The sequence below is a fragment of the Papio anubis genome, chromosome 3 (genome assembly GCF_008728515.1).
Source record: "Papio anubis isolate 15944 chromosome 3, Panubis1.0, whole genome shotgun sequence".
In the NCBI taxonomy this organism is placed as follows: Eukaryota; Metazoa; Chordata; class Mammalia; order Primates; family Cercopithecidae; genus Papio; species Papio anubis.
In genome coordinates this window covers 66,427,728-66,444,776 of record NC_044978.1, presented here as the reverse complement: position 1 = coordinate 66,444,776, position 17,049 = coordinate 66,427,728, and the positions used below count along the sequence as shown (strand labels likewise).

General features: G+C 35.6%; 1 protein-coding gene across 11 annotated transcripts in view; it reads left to right on the top strand.

The window, feature by feature from the left end:
* Positions 1-17,049, top strand: part of SPATA5 (spermatogenesis associated 5) — a 405,297-nt gene that overhangs the window by 142,236 nt on the left and 246,012 nt on the right. For 9 of the 11 annotated variants that reach the window (XR_004182692.1, XR_002522188.2, XR_002522189.2 and 6 more), the window contains one exon: positions 1,212-1,338. Coding sequence is in view for 7 of the 11 variants with exons in the window: in XM_021938774.2 (XP_021794466.1) it covers positions 1,212-1,338 (127 nt within the window). In the remaining 4 variants the exon portion in view is untranslated. Of the gene's footprint in view, positions 1-1,211; positions 1,339-13,311; positions 15,483-17,049 lie in introns of those variants that run through there. The other 2 variants (XM_021938776.2, XM_021938777.2) reach the window with 2 other exon arrangements.

Here is a 17,049-nt window from a genome sequence, read left to right as displayed (position 1 = left end):
CGTCCTCTTCCACCTAAGTGCATCTGATTGAATTTACATGTTTAATACACTTACAATGCTGTGTTACTCTATAGTTGTCCACTCAGTTCTTTATTACATATTTATCAATTCCAATTGGTCTTGGAGGAAATCTAAGCTATTGCTAATGAGAATTGTTTTGCACATTTTGATTGTGTCATACAGGGTTTTGTTCATTAGTAGGATCTGTTGAGTTTACTTCTTTTTTGGGGGAGGGGTGGGGACAGGATCTCACTCAGTTCCCCAGGCTGGAGTGCAGTGGCATGATCTCTGCCTACTGCAACCTCCACCTCCCAGGTTCAAGATATTCTCATGCCGCGGCCTCCTGAATAGCTGGGATTACATGTGCATGCCACCACACCTGACTAATTTTTTAAATTTTTTTTTTAGTAGAGATGGGGTTTGGCCATGTTGGCCAGGCTGATCTTGAACTCCTGGCCTCAAGTGACCCACCTGCCTTGACCTCCCAAAGGTTTACAGGTGTGAGCCACTGCGCCTGGCCCAAGTTTATTTCTTAAAAACTTTAGTAATTTTTTTGTGGTCAAAGGACATGAAGTTAAAATAAAGGATAGTGTGTTTAGAACTGGCTTTGTAATTAACTTGATACATAAACCAATGGAAAAAACCTAGCATGCTTTCTTTGCCTATTTCTCAAAAAATGGGGATTGTGGTGATTACCTACCTTCTGATGTATTTTAAAAATATTCTTAATATTTATGAAGAAACATGAGGAATATCCTGGTTGTTATGGATGTGTAATGAGTTTTTATTTCACATAGACTTTAGGTTTCATGAGAGGAATGAGTTTGCATCTTACTCAGTTTTTTATTCCTAATTTCTGTCAACATATTTACCATGCAGAATATAAACATTGATTGAACAATTCTCTATGTATTTGATGAACTATTTTAAATAATCTTATATCTTGTTTTTCAGTGCTTTTATTTCTGACATTTATTTAAATATTTTAGTTTTGGAATGAAAATGAACATGGTTGATAATAGAGGAAAATAAATGATTTGAATACAGTTTGTTTTGGGGTATGATAATACAGTAAAGTCTCAAAGGCATACTTCATATTTGAAAATAGACATGGTTTTTCTTGTTATAGACTACAGAACCTTTAAAAATTAATAGATATAGTATTTGAAGATAGGTTAAAGATATTTTTTAAACTGTATTTTCAAAATCAGTTCTTTAGGTGCTGGGAATGTGGCTGATCGTGTTTTGGCTCAGCTCTTAACAGAAATGGATGGGATTGAACAGCTAAAGGATGTGACCATTTTGGCAGCTACTAACCGACCAGATAGGATAGACAAGGTAAGAGAGAAGGCATTGTGGATATTATAAAATCAAGAACTGGTTCGTTTGATTTTATCAGGTTTTTGTTTTTGTCACATTACTTTCTAATCGGTATTTCATTTAGAGGATATTGAAGAATGTGAAGCAGGTTCACTGTGGACTGGTTACCATTTTGTCTGAGTCTGGTAAGACAGAACATTCTTGCATACAAGTTATACGAAGCAAGTTTACCACTTACAGATAGGCAGCAAGATACAACAGAAGCCTAGGATTCATTGCAAGCCAGTCTCTCAAGATTCAGGAAAGCTGCCCAGGGTGAATGGAATCTTGACTGCATGTGCCCCACTTGCACTGCAGCTGAGGGCCTCTGGAAGGCACCCTGTTCTGGGTTTTATACACTGAGGATGTGAGACTCACTGGGCTAAAGTGTTGGAGTTTCTAGGGGAGGACTGGAGTAGAACCTGGGCTGTTCCAACCAGTCCCTCCCTGTCTCAGGATGTTGCATTTCCTGCACAGGCTACAGTTATTCTTGAGAGCTATGAGGGGGGAGAGAGAACTGGGTCATTCCAAGACCACCCAGAGAGCTGTCCTACAAAGGATCTTAAACTAAAGGAAATTAAGAGAACAAAGGAAAGCTTTTATTTACATTTTTATTTCTTATGGTTCAGTAAGGACCATTTCTTGTGATTCATAACTCTTCAATATCTACTCCCCCATCTTGTATCTTACTTATAACATATTTCTCTAGAGAATTGAAATTTTAGATTTCTTTGGAATTCTTTGTTTCATCTAATTTATTCTTCCAGAGTTTTCAACATTTTCATCTATATGAAGGTACATTCTAGCTATTTAGCAAGTACTAGTTAGACTCCAGTTACCATCAACACAGTAACTTTGAAGAAGTACTGTCCTGATTGTTGTTTTTAAAGCAATTAGAATAAAAATAATTGGTTCTTCTATTTTTTTAAAGAAGTTACTCAGGCTGTTACATTAAATTAAGTAGTATAGGTGCAAAGCCAATCCTTTATTTATTTATTTATTTATTTTTATTATACTTTAAGTTCTAGGGTACATGTGCAGAACATGCAGGTTTGTTACATATGTATACATGTGCCCTGTTGGTGTGCTGCACCCATCAACTCATCAGCATCCATCAACTCATCATTTACATCAGGTAGAACTCCCAATGCCATCCCTCCACCCTCCCCCCTCCCCACAATAGGCCCCGGTGTGTGATGTTCCCCTTTCTGTGTCCAAGTGATGTCATTGTTCAATTCCCACCTATGAGTGAGAACATGCGGTGTTTGGTTTTCTGTTCTTGCGATAGTTTGCTGAGAATGATGGTTTCCAGCTGCATACGTGTCCCTACAAAGGACACGAACTCATCCTTTTTTATGGCTGCATAGTATTCCATGGTGTATATGTGCCACATTTTCTTAATCCAGTCTGTCACTGATGGACATTTGGGTTGATTCCAAGTCTTTGCTATTGTGAATAGTGCCGCAATAAACATACGTGTGCATGTGTCTTTATAGCAAAAGCCAATCCTTTTAAACTGTTACTACCACTTTTTCCCTAGGTCATAATTTAATAAAGGAGTTCAGTAATTTAAGTGCCTCATTTATATCTAATATGTAATATTTTATAAGGATTTAAGTTGAGTAAGCATTTGCTCTCAGAGCATGAACCAGTTTCCCTTTTTTGTTGTTGTTAGCATTATTGCCTTGTGTATGACTTCATGAGCTACTTTCTTCCTGTATACATATACACATACTTTCAGTTTTAAAAAATGTGATTTTTAAAAAAAGACCCCTTTGAATGTAACTATTATGTGGCAAGAAAACCTTGCTTTGGTTAGGTATTTTGCTATGTGATAAAGATCCTTTGGTTAAATGAAGGAAAGCTTTGGATCTTAAAAAAAAAAAATTCCCTTACTGATGCGGTATTTTATTAGAGGATAGGTGAGTTCTCAGTATTTATAGAAACTGGGTTGGTGTTAAGGCATCTCTGAAGTCTATACAAAGTATAAGACTGTATCTTAACAAGGACTGTAGAAACTGCTGAAAGAGCCTTAAAGTTTACCTAATTCTGCCTCTGGTTTCACAAATAAAGGTGCTGAATCAAAAATCTTCTCCTGGTAAGAATTCATTGTATTTTTATGATATTTATTTCCTGGTTTCCCTGTGGTTAATAAGCTCTAAAATGTCTTAGGATTTTTGTCACTACAGCCTAATCTGATAATAGCCTTCTTTGACTTCCTAATGTTGGATGTCCTCGATATTAGATATATTTCTTGAAGTAGGATGTAAGGCTTACAATAAACTTAACTGCATTTTTCTAAATCAAGCTGTCTGACTTGCCCTGTTTAGTGCTTGCGTTGTTGTTTTCTTGCTGTGTAACAAATTACCCCAAATTTAGCAGCTTCACACCCATTTGTTAGTTCACATTTCTTAGGTTAGAAGATGGGCACCTTATGACTAGTTTGTCTGCTCAGGATTTAAACTAAAGACCGAAAACACAGTGTTGGCTAGAGTGCATTCTCATTAGGAATTCATGTTTCTAAGCTCACATGATTGTGGCACAACTCACTTGTGATTGGGGCTGAGGACTAAAGACAATTACCTTACCTGATGTCAGCTAGGAGCCACTCTCAGCTCCTAGAGACTACCCACATTCCTTGCCACACAGCCTCCTCCACCATCAGAAACAGTAATGGAAAACTCCATTATGTTTTATCCCTGTCACACTGCAAATTTCCTTTGCCAGGAAAAGCCCTGTCCTTCTGGAGCGCTCATCTGATGAGGTTAGTCTTATTGAGAAAAAATCTCTGGACCTTGAAGTCAGCTGATTCCGGATCCTGCAAAAGCCCTTCACAGTAGCACCTAGATTAGCATTTGATTGAATAAGTGGGAGAAGGTATGTTTCTATCAGGGTGATACAGGACAGGCCGGCCCCAGAATTGGGGCATAGCCTAGGAGGGTTCTTGGCTACACCCAGGAAAGAATTCAAGAGCCTGATGGTGGTGTTAGACAGCAATCTTTTATTGATTGGTACTGCCCCTTGTAGTGCAGGGCTGACTCATAAGCAGTGCACCCAGAGTTGGCAAGTTATGGGCTTTTGGCAACTGTATTTATACTCACTTATGCCTACTTTCATTTACATGCAAATTGAAGGGTGAGTTAACACAAATTGAGTCTACAAAAGGGTAACTTCTGGGTCACTGCCATGGAAAGGGGTGGTAACCTTTGAGTCGCTGCCCTGATATTTGTTTACTGCCATGGTTCTGGTGGCAATGTCTTATGCCAATGAGCATTGAGCTCCGCTAGAGATCGCTTTTATTGCCATCTGCTGGCTTTGGCCAGTTTCTTCACTTTGCCCCATCTGGACTAGATCTTGTTTTGTTCAGCAGAGTTTTCACCAGAAAACAAGTCCTATTGGTCTCCTACCTCATCCCCCGCCTCAGATTAGAAACTCCTCCTTAATCTTAAAGGGCTGCAGATGGGCACAGGTCTATCTTCTGTAAGTGCTTCCTGTTGATTTTATAAACATAGGCACTGCCTAGCATGGGAGGAGTAAAAATCTCCAGATACTGATGTAAGGAGCCCAACAGCAGGATGTTTTCATTTTCTGGGTCAGAAGATAAGATGAATTGGAAGCCTTGTGCCAGCATCATCTTTATGTTGACTTTAGAAGATAAAAACTTTACTAGGAGGTTAAACAAGAAAATTATAATTAGAAGGAAGAGAAAACTTAATGCTCCTATGCCCACCCACAGCATCACATTATTTTTCTGTGTGTTTGTGAAATAATAGCTTTAAGTCTTCTAGAGGTTTGTAAGGATTACTTATGGTGTCTTCCTCTTATGCCTGCAGGGACTTACAAGAAACAGGTTTAATCCTGGACAGCTGTACCCAGCTAGTGATCCTCTAATGTTTGGTAGCAGTGGAGGTCCTTAATAATACCTGATAGGGGTCCTTCCATTTTGGGTTGTAATTGATCATCAGGGGATCTTTCTTTTTAAGTTTTTACTAAGACTAAGTCTGGTTAAACAGAGGAACTCTTTTTTTCTTTGTGGGAAAAGACAACATTTTATTTTCATAATTTTGAAAGGCCTTTTGAACCTGGCCTAAATTCCAAGAGCAGGGGTGGCATAGTGAAGTATGTCCAACTCACTATTTCCCGTCATGGCCTGAATTAGTTTTTTAGGTTTCTGTAGGATTTCCTTTGGCCAGGGAACTTACAAGTCAAAAGACTTATAGCCAATTAAATATTTTAGGCCAGAGAGGAATGGAGGTGGCTTAAAACTATTTTAAGCAATATAGGAGTCAAATATTAAAAGCTAAAAATAAGTTTATATATCAAGAAAAACCAAGAGCATCAAATCAAGCTATACTTGGGGGAAACAGTGTTCCTGTAGACCTCTGAGGCAAAACACTTTAGTATCAGGCCATAACAGCAGTCAGAACTAGAGAAGAAACAAGTCACAGGAGCTGACAAAAAAGCTAAAGGAGAGAGTTACACAAATCTGAGAAGCTTTCAAAAGAAATAAATCACAGAATTGAAAAGCAAAAATTCTGGTAAGTTAGCAAATTAATACCTTAAGCAAAGCTGGCTCTAACACCTAGACCATTTTCTAGAAAGTCTACCACAAACAGTTTTCCTTCAGTCATAGCCAGCTAAATCACACTCAGAATTCTCCTCACAAATTCCCTTTCACAAACCCCATTATCACCCACACATACCATCCTTGACATGTCTGAACCTTGTGACCTGTCCTACACCGTCTCCCTCTCAAACACCCAGTTACTTTACTCTAGGACAAGAATCCACCATACAGGGTCCCTCATACAAAATCACTTTCTTTATATTCCTCCCCCACCACACACAAAATATATATATATACACACACACACATATGTGTATATATATATGTGTGTGTGTATATATATCTTTTATCCATACTTTCGTCACATCCCTCTTTTTATTCACTGATTCCCTCTTATTTTGAACCATTGCCTAAATGTGCTGCATATATTCTGTAGTTATGGTGGGGAAAGTGCTTTCAGTATTTAGTGATAATTGTAAAAAAGTTTAATATTTAATTCATTTCTGTTTCAGGTAGAACTCCATGTGGAATGTGAATTTTTTTAAACTATAGTTTTGTTACTACTCAGATGATATATACTATATCAAAAGTGTATGTCCTTGTCAAGTCCTCTAAAGTTTGTGAAATACAAGAGAATATGCAGTAAAATTTTAAGTCTTATTTCCTTTCCAGTTACTTTTTCTCTGAAGAACTACTGTGGAACATTATTTATATTGTTTAATAGTACTATAAAGTTGTTTCCACACTTGTGTAATTAGCACATAATGTTCAAACTGTGCCGTGAATGTGCCGGTAGAAACAAAACAGTTTTAAGGACAATTGAAACAACAACATCCTGTTATGAAATAGACACAGTTTTTACCATCTTTATTGTCTGGAGGAAACTGTAGTAGGAATAAAAGAGGTGACAAAGAGTTAAAGTACATTTTATGTTTTGAGGCTAAAACTGATTTTAAAAAGACCATTGTAGGGTCAAAGAAATATATATATAGTATAATTTTGGCTACATTAAATCCAGGCATTTGGCCTTTTAAATTAGCTAGCATATTTTACAATCTTGTTGCCTGTTACCCCACAACCTCTATGTTATGATAATTTTAAGTTAGTATGTTAAAACAAGGAGAAATCCTGGACTGTCACAGAAGTGAAATTGGTATCATTGTGTTACCCATGTGTTGTGCATATTTAGTGTCTCTTTTTGACAATATTTCAGTTTCATGTCTTCTGGGGAGACTAAAGCCAAAGTTTCTTGGGGATTCTGGTGTTTCAGCAAAGAAAGTGAGACACATAGCTCAAAAACTTCATTATTTTACTCCTTGCTATGTCACATTTACATGTCAGACTCATTCGCTGTGATGTAGCACACTAGGGTGAGTGAAATAATTGCTTGTGATGTCCCTAAGTCGCCTAGGCTTTTTCCTACCTCCTGCTTAGATAGTGAAGAGAAGTTGAAGTTGCATCCTCTAGTGTTCATTTTGCGTAAGAGTAACAGGATGTGGTAGGACAGATGAAGATTAACGAGATTGTGTGATGTCAAGTAGGCTCATTGTCTTTAGATTGATTGCTGATGGTCTGGATTTGCTTAGCATCGGGGGAGTTTAGAAACAAACAACTAATTTATTATTGATCCCCAAATAATAGTTAAATGCCCAAACTTTTGGAGTTCATGTTGTTTATTTCATTGTTAACAACTGCTGTGTGGCCCCTTTAGAAGTATCCAGTCCATGACATTTTGTACATTTGTGTTGAATCTTAGGGAAAACATGGTCATGTCTTCTTTCTCAGGTAATAAGCATGCCTCAAAATAGTTTTAACTCTGTGAATATCTTTGAATTCAGTTTATTTGGGTACTGTTAGTACTGATGCCTACTATATAACAAGCTCCTAATAAGAACTATTAAATTATAAGCATTATTCCTAGCATATAAACCTAGTTTTCTTGTAGTAGGAAATTGGAAGGACTTCAAAAATTTTACTTTAAGCCATCTATGGAAAAGATTGCCCAATTGAGGAAAATTGTGAAAGTTATGTGGAAGTCTTGAATAATTTGGTTTCAGGATTATTTTCTATTGTTGTGTTAGACTCATGGAGGTAGTAAATTGGCATTAATTTTCCTTACAGTTTTCTGGAAGAGGAAATGTGCTTAATGAGCTAAATGAGACATAACATTTTGTTTTCTTACATTGTTGCAAATTGAAGTTGGGTTTTGTTGTTTGTTTTGAGATGCAGGCCTGTCTGTGTTGCCCAGGCTGACGTGCAATGTCTATTCACAGATTGTAAAGTAGTGCAGCCTTGAACCTTTGGACTCAAGCAATCTCCTGCCTCAGCCTCTCAAGTAGCTAAGATTGTAGGTGTGCACCACAGCATCCAGCTTAAAATTTAGTTTTCTAGAAAGTTTATGACATGGGATAAAGTTAATTAGCAATATTTAGAAATGTCCACAAATAAAAAGCTAAATATACATATCTTTCAATATTCAAATGACTAGTGTTCCAAAAATACCCTCAGAAGAAAGGCTACAAATGTTTGTTCATTCTCAATTTTTTTCCTTGTTATAACTATTGCTCTTCTAATATTACTCTTCTCAGCTAAGTCAGAACTAAAAAAAGGCGGCAAGGACTAATTGACATTAATAGTTCAAATGAATCATAATTCTTTATTTTCCCAAAAGTATTTAAGGAATGGATGCCGGTTAATCTTTCCCATTGTTTATCAAAATGATGTGAAGAGTCTTTGGTGAGCCATAATGAGATCACAACTGAAAAGTGTCCTCTACGGTTGTTTTCCAATTTCAGCTTTACCATCTTTACACAAGACTCTCATAAGTGTTTTTGTTATTGTTGCTGGATTTTTGTTTTGTTTGTTTTTTAAAGCTCCAAGTGTTTTAACTTCTATGGCAGTTATTCTTCTTTATCTTCTATGGCAGCCGCTTACAAGTTTTGACTTTGGGGATAGAGACTTGGGAGAGATCAGAGAAGAGAGACTGGTTAGAGTTTGTATGCATATATGGGTCTTACTTCATTTCGATGTTCATAAGATAAAGACTCTGTATCTCAAGGGTTGGCAAACTATGGCCTTTAGGCCAAATGTGACCCACCATATGGTTTTGCACATCCCATTGTCTAAGAATAGTGTTTACATATTTAAATGATTAGGAAAATAAAAGTGGTTTTTGGTGACATACGAAAATTATATGAAATTCAACTTTCAGTCCCCATAAATAAAGCTTTATTAGAACACAGCCACACTAATTTGATTATGTTTTGTGTATTACTGCTTTTGCACTACTGTAGTAGAGTAGTTACAGTACGGACTTATGGCCTATAAAGCCTAAATTATATACTCTGAACCTTTACAGAAAAAGTTTGCTGACTCTTTATTTGTCCTTTTAAGGTTTTAGAAGATTAGTAGTCTTTAATGTCTGTTGTTCATCTATGAGCCTCACGTTTTCTTTTTAAAAAAGATTATTTGTTTTAATTGACATAAAAATTGTATCTGTAGAGTACAACATGTTGTTTTGATAATTGTGTATACATTGTGGAATGGCTAAATCAAGCTATTTAACGTGCATTACTTCACATACTTCTTATTTTTTTTGTGATGAGGACACTTAAAACCAACTCTCTTAGTAATTTTTAAGTATACAATATATTGTTATTAATGATAGTCACCATGCAGTACAATAGACCTCTTGAACTTATTCCTCCTGTTTAACTGAAGGTTTGTATCCTTTGACCAATATCTCCCAACTCCCTTAGACCTCCAGACCCTGATAACCACCATTCTACTTTCTGCTTTTATAAGTTCGACTTTTTAAGACTCTACACATAAGCGAGATCATGCACTATTTGCCTTTATTTGTCTGGCTGGCTTATTTCACTTAGCATAATGTCCTCCAGGTTGATCCATGTTGTCACAAATGACAGGATTTCCTTTTAATAAAGGTTGAATAGGATTACCTTCTGTATACACACCACATTGTCTTTATCCATTTATTCTTTGATGAATACTTAGGTTGATTCCATGACTTGGATATTGTGAATAATGCTGCAGTGAACATGGAGTGCAGATGTCTCTTGGACATACTGATTTCATTTCCTTTGGATATATACTCAATAGTGGAATTGCTGGATAATAAGGTAGTTTTATTTTAAATTTTTTAGAAACTTCCACACTATTTTCTGTAATATCTGAAGCAATTTGCATTCCTGCCAACAGTGTACAAGGGGTCTCTTTTCTCCACATCCTCACCAACATTTATCTTTCATGTTTTTGACAATATCTATTCTAACAGGTATGAAATGGTATCTTATTGTGGTTTTCACTGGCATTTCTCTGATGATTAGTGATGTTGAGCACTTAAAAAATATACCTGTTGGCTATTTGTATGTCTTTTCTGAGAAATGTCTATTCAGGTCTTTGGCCCATTTTTTAATCAGGTCATTTGTTGCTGTTGAGTTCCTTATAAATTTTGGTATTTCAGATTTTAACACCTTATCAGGTTTGGTTTACGAACATATTCTCTCATTTTATAGATTGTCTTTTCACTATGTTGAGTGTTTCCCTTTGCTGTGCAGAGGCCTTTTAGCTTCATGTAATCCCATTTGTCTATTTCTTCTTTTGTTGTCTGTGCTTTTGAGGTCATGTTCAAAAAATTATTGTCCAGGCCAGTGTCATGGAACATTTTCCCTATAACTTCTTTCAGTAGTTTTTCAGTTTTAGCTCTTTATTTGTCTTTAATTCATTTTGAGTTGAATGAGCCACAGAGTTTTTTAAAAGATTGTTTAAAAATGTTTAACACATAAGTTTTCTGAAGATACGTTATATTATAAATCAAATATGAGTAAAAATTATACTGAACTTAAATATTAGTAGGGAGGCTGAATTAACTTATTTCAAGTATACACCATCCCCTCTTGAAAGTTCTCTTAATCTTCAATTTTTTAAAATACATTTTCTTCCACTAAATACTTATTTTTTTCCACTAAATACTTAGTTTTTTTCCAATTGACTCCCTAAAACCCTTAAATCTACAATTTTTATTACATGAGTAACGTAAATATTTATTCATGGCACCTGAATCTTAAAGTTCCATTGGTTATTAGCTTTTTGTAGTTGTGAGTTGTATGCCCTTTTTAGTATATAGCATCATTGGGATTTTCAGGCTTAGATTTCTAAATTTTGAAAGATTCTGTGTTCAGATATATTTGTTTAGTAAATAATATTTGATATTGTCAACGTGAATTGAAGTATGTTTAATATTAGAGAAAGTAATACCATAATAAAATACATGTTGCTGTCAATACCCAAGAAATTGGTTTTTTCAAGATTAGAGAGGACATAGAAGGCTCCATGGTCTAGATGACCCATCTGATGCATTGACACCTGTCGTAAAATCCCAACCCATGGTTTCTTCATCCTTTGCTTATTCACCCACACTGATGGGGAACTATTAACTCACAAAATAGATCATTTCATTTTTGTGTCAGACTATTAGGAAGTTCTTTAATCTGATGAACCAGCAGCTGTTTGTCTCCCCAAACCTTCTATACATCCACCTGATTTTATTCCAAAATCTGTAAAGAACAGTTTTTAATCCTTCTTCTATATGGTGTTCCTTTATTTTTTAAAGCTGTTAGGTATCTTTACACTTTATCTCACTACCAGTCTTTTGTTTTTCAGGCTTGACATTTTGGATTATTTCATATGCCATTCTTTTTCCGTCTAAAGCATTCGCTTCCTTTTCTTGTCCTTTTCTCTCTGAAGTTGTCACATCCACGAACAAATATATAATGATTGTGTTCTGATCAGTACAGAACTTAGTGAGACTCCTGCTGCCTCTACTCTGAATATCTTGCTTCTACGAATGCATTCCAGGATTTTGCTAGCTTATTTCTTAGCTGCACATTGGGATTGCTATTGAATAAAGTCATCAAGAACAACAACAAAGGTGAAAAGCCCAGGTCTTTCTTCAAAAGTCTTCTAAATAATAGTTTTCACGCCTTGGGCTTGTGCAGTTAATTGAAGTTTCAGCAACTGAGGCACAATATATACCAGGTATAGAAGTCATCCTCCAAAATTAGCTCCTCTAAGTTTCTCCTACTTTTCACATGATTCCCAGATATTCTTTTCTTTAAGTCCAAGTAATTTCCCAATTATTTCCATGGCTGTGGCTACAAAGGCTTTAGGCCACAGGAATAGAGGAATTTGTTCTTACTAAATTCATCTTACTAGATTTGATTAATCTTATCAACTTATCAACTGTGGGATATGTATTTCTTTATTCATTGATAGCAAAGGCACTATATATCTTAAATACCAAGAAGAATTTATATAGCTTTCTTTTTAAAACATAAAGTATCTAGTTCAAGATCCCCAATCTAGGTGAACCTTGTGGAACATTTAATTGACATGGAGATAATTAGGGGATATTCTGAAGAGTTACCAAAGAGAACTCCTAAAGGGAAACTAGATCATTGAGATTATTTATGGAGGAAGAACAGATGAAAGTAAAATTCTCCTGTTAAGAATAGTATCTGGGTAAAGAAATGCTTTCTGCTTTCTTTGATGGAAATAGACAAAATAAGAGTGAACAGACTTATATTTCAATTTCATTGAAATTCAGATAAATTCATAACTAAGATTTTATTATATATATACTGTTAAGGTGAAGAGTTCAACACTAATCTAGTTTGAATTCTGTAGATATTTAAAACCAGCTATTTTAGTTTCCTTTTAGTTTAAGACAGTGCTGAAATATGTACTTAATTTTCTGAATACTTTGCTCCTTGTAGCTGCAGTTTCATGAATTTGTGATATTAGACTTACTGTATGAGGAGTTTTGTATTTTTCTTCTTTGAACATTTTGCTTCTAGTCCTTTGGGCATAGACCTTAGAATTTCTGGATGAGGTTTTGGAGAGTGCACAGCATTGGAGAGGAGCTTTTGCATAATGCCAACAGTGTAGCTGAGGAAATGGGTCTTGAGGAAAATGCATTTGACACCTGTAACAGAGGAAAAATATGATAGGGGCTGGAGTGGCTTATACAGAGTGTGATAGAAAAGCTCAAAACTAACAGAAACAAGCAATGGAAGAGTTAAGGCAGACAGACGCTTGCAGAGCTCTTAGTTTCTGATGCTAGCTTTGTTAACAGAGTGTGTATTATTTGAAATAATTTATCCTCACTGAGCATCTGTTTTTGTACCTGTGAAAAATGTACTAGATAATCTTTGACATATTGTTCAAGCTCTACAATTATCTTCTTTTGTGACACAGAGACACAGACAATAATAGAGATTCTCAATGCTATATAAAAGGATGTTATTTACCAAACAAATTTCTGAGGTTTTTGTTTTCTGTTTTCTGTTTGTTTTGTTTCTTTTTAGGTACCGCCTTCCCAGACTTTCTTGTTATCGTAACATTTATTTCGTCAAACAGATCTTAAAGCAAGCAGATATTATCCAGGTGTGCAAAAGTGATTAACCATGTGATTTTCAGAAAAAAAGGAGAAAAAGCAATCAATCAGCCTTTAAGGCTGTTGTTGTGTAATAAAAACCTTGCTTGACAGTTGAAGAACACCTTAACTTTTTCATTTAAAATTTATTACTCTTTGAAAAAGGAGAACTCGTTAAGCAGCATACTTGCTTCTTTCACAGATGTCTGATTGGCCTGCAATGTTTTGGTTCTATTTAATATACTTCTAACTATTTTTAATGAATATACTTCTAACTATTTTTAATGAATGTAAAAATAATGTTGAGTTAGAATAGACGTATCTAACTGTATGATTAAAGTTGAATCACTTTTAAATTTGAAAAAGTTTCTTGTCTTCTATTGTTAATGCTCCTAGAATCTCATATTTGGGAACTAATGTTCAGTGTAGCCAAAACCTAAATGTGGAGCTATATATTGAATGTTGTAAAGTCATTAGTAGAAGGGCAATTTGGTGGCTAATTTTAAAGTACATAGAGAGTATTAACAATAATGAAGTGTCATTTTGTTCCTGGCATTCTGTGTGTGTGTGTGTGTGTTTGTGTGTGGTCAAAAAAGTATCTGAAGGGGCCTGTAATAGAAAACCTAGTTCCTTTATGATATACACAATCTAGTTTGAAATTTCAATGCATTAAATTCATAAAACATGAAGAGTTTAAGCTTTGCAACACTTAATTGATACATGCATCAGAATAAATTTGGAAAACAATGGACCTTCATACGTTTTGACTTCTCTGTTTTCTATTTGATAACTTTGGGATTGCAGTTACTCTTTTTTGACACAAGATGGTGATGTTCACCTGAAATGTTTCCTGAGTACAGGCTCTACTGCGTTTAGAGGCCCCCCTCATTTATCCAAAGAGCCGCTTAAAGAAATGAATGAAACTGACTTTGCTTTAAGAGATAATAGTTGAACAGAGACAGAGAGTGTGTCCATTTTATAACAGATTTAACAAATAATGATTCAAATTTAAGTGTGGGTTTATGTGAGTTGAGGATTGGGGAGCTGAGAGCACTGGGAAAAAGGAAAGTTGGACAGTGGAGAATTAGCAGTCATTAGGTATGCAGTATGCATTAAGTTTATGCTATGTGTTTTACATATACTATCTAGTTAATTTTAGTCAAATATGAGCACCTTACATGTATTTTATGCAATACTAGTGCATTCCTTGTTTAATTGTGCAAGTTTAGAAGTGTGGTGTGTGTTTGTTCTCTCTTAAAAAAATTATGATGTATCATCAGCCAGTGTAGTAGCTTTATTCATAATTTAAGTGATAGTATCTGTTTTGTTTTTAAAAATAAACAAGTTTCTTATATATAGTTAAATATATATTTAACATAGTATCTGGCAATCTCAGTCCTAGGTATTTGCCCAAGAAAAATGAATAAATTGTCCAGCAAAGACCTGTTTGTAATGTTTATAGCAATTTTATTTATAATACCTAAACAACCCAAATGTCTATCTACATGAATGAATAAGTAAGCTGCAACATGTCCATAGAGTGAAATACTACTCAGTCATGAAAAGGAACAAATTATTGATATATGCAAAGATGGATAAATCTCAAAAGCATTATGCTAAGTAAAAATAGTCAGATATAAAAGACTATACAATATACTGACATTGTGAGGGTTGCAGGGACAGAAATCAGTTCGGGGATCTGAGGGAGGAAATTCACCACAGAGCAGCAATGGGAACCTTTTTGGAATGGTGTAGATATTCTATATCTTGGCTGTAGTGGTGATTACAGGACTGCATATACAGGGACCCCTCGTTTTATTGTGCTTTATTACAGTTTGCAAGTAGTGTATTTTTTATAAACTGAGTATTTCTGGTAACCCTGCAAGTCCATTGGTGCCATTTTTTCAACAGCTTATGCTCACTTCACATTTTGGTGATTTTTGTAATATTTCAAACTTCCTCATTATACTATATATGTAATCTTGATCTGTGATCAGTGATATTTAACGTTATTATTGTAATTGCTCTAGTACACCATACACCACACCCATGTAAGACAGCAAACCTAATAAATAAATGTTGTGTGTTCTGACTGCTCCAACAGCCAGCCATTTTTCTGTCTCTCTTCCTCTCTTTGGGCCTCCCTACTCCCTGAGACACAACAGTATTGAAATTAGGCCAAAGAATAACCCTACAATGGTTTCCAAATGTTCAGATTAAAAGTAGAGTCTCACATCTGTCACATTAATCAAATGCTAGAAATGATTAAGTTTCATGAGAATGGCATGTCAAAAGCTGAGAGAGGCCAAAAGCTAGGCCTCTTGTACCAAATGTTTAGCCAAGTTGTAAATGCAAAGGAAAAGTTCTTGAAGGAAATTAAAAGTGCTCCTTCAGTGAACACATGAATGATAAGAAAGCAAAACAGCCTTATTGCTGATATGGAGAAAATTTTAGTGATCTGGACAGAAGATCAAACCAACTACAGCAAATCCAGAAAGCCTAATTAAGCCAAAGCCTAATCCAGAGCAAAGCCCTAATGCTCTTCAATTCTGTGAAGGCCGAGAAAGGTCAGGAAGTTGCAGAAGAAAAGTTGGCAGGTAGCAGAACTTGGGTCATGAAGTTTAAGGAAAGAAACTGTCTGTGTAACATAAAAATGTAAAGTGAAGCAGCAAGTGCTGATGTAGAAACTGTAGCCAGTTATACAGAAGATCTAGCTAAGATAATGAAGGCGGTTAACTAAACAACAGATTTTTAATGTAGAAAAAACAGCCTTATATTAGAAGAAGATGGTAATCTAGGACTTCTGCACCTAGAGAGGAGAAATTAATGCTTGGCTTCATGCTTCAAAGGACAGGGTGACTCTTCTGTTAGGGGCTAATGCAGCTGGTGACTTTATGTGGAAGCCAGTGCTCATTTACCATTCTGAAAATCCTAGGGTCCTGAACAGTTTTGTTAAGTCTACTCTGCCTGTGCTCTATCAACGGAACAACAAAGCTGGTTGACAGCACATCTGTTTACGGCACAGTTTTCTCAATATTTTAAGCTCACTGTTGAGACCTACTGCTGAGGGAAAAAAAATTCCTTTTGAGATGTTACTGTTCACTGACAATGCACATAGTTACCCAAGGCTCTGATGGAAATGCACAGGAATTAATGTTTTTGTGTCTGCTAAAACAGTATCTATTCTGCAGCCTCTGGATCAAGGAGTAATACTGACTTTCAAGTCTTATGATATAAGAAATAAATTTTGTAAGGCTATTGCTGCCATAATAGTGGATATGGGCTAAGTAAACCTCCTTGAAAGGAGTCACCATTCTAGATGCCATGAAGATCATTCATGATTTATGGGAGGAGGTGAAAATATGTCACCTTTAGCAGGAGTTTAGAAGTTGATTCCAGCCCTCATGGATAACTTTGATGGCTTCAAGACATCAGTGGAGGAAGTAACTACAGATAAGGTAGATATAGCAAAAGAGCTAGAATTTGAAGTGGAGTCTGAAGATGGGACTGAATTGCTGCAATCTTATGATCAAATTAGAATGGGTGAGGAGTTGCTTCTTATGACTTAGCAAATAAAGTGATTTTTTTGAGATGGAATCTACTCTTGGTGAAGATGCTGTGAATATTGTTGAAATGGTAACCAAGGATTTAGAATATTTTATAAGTTTAG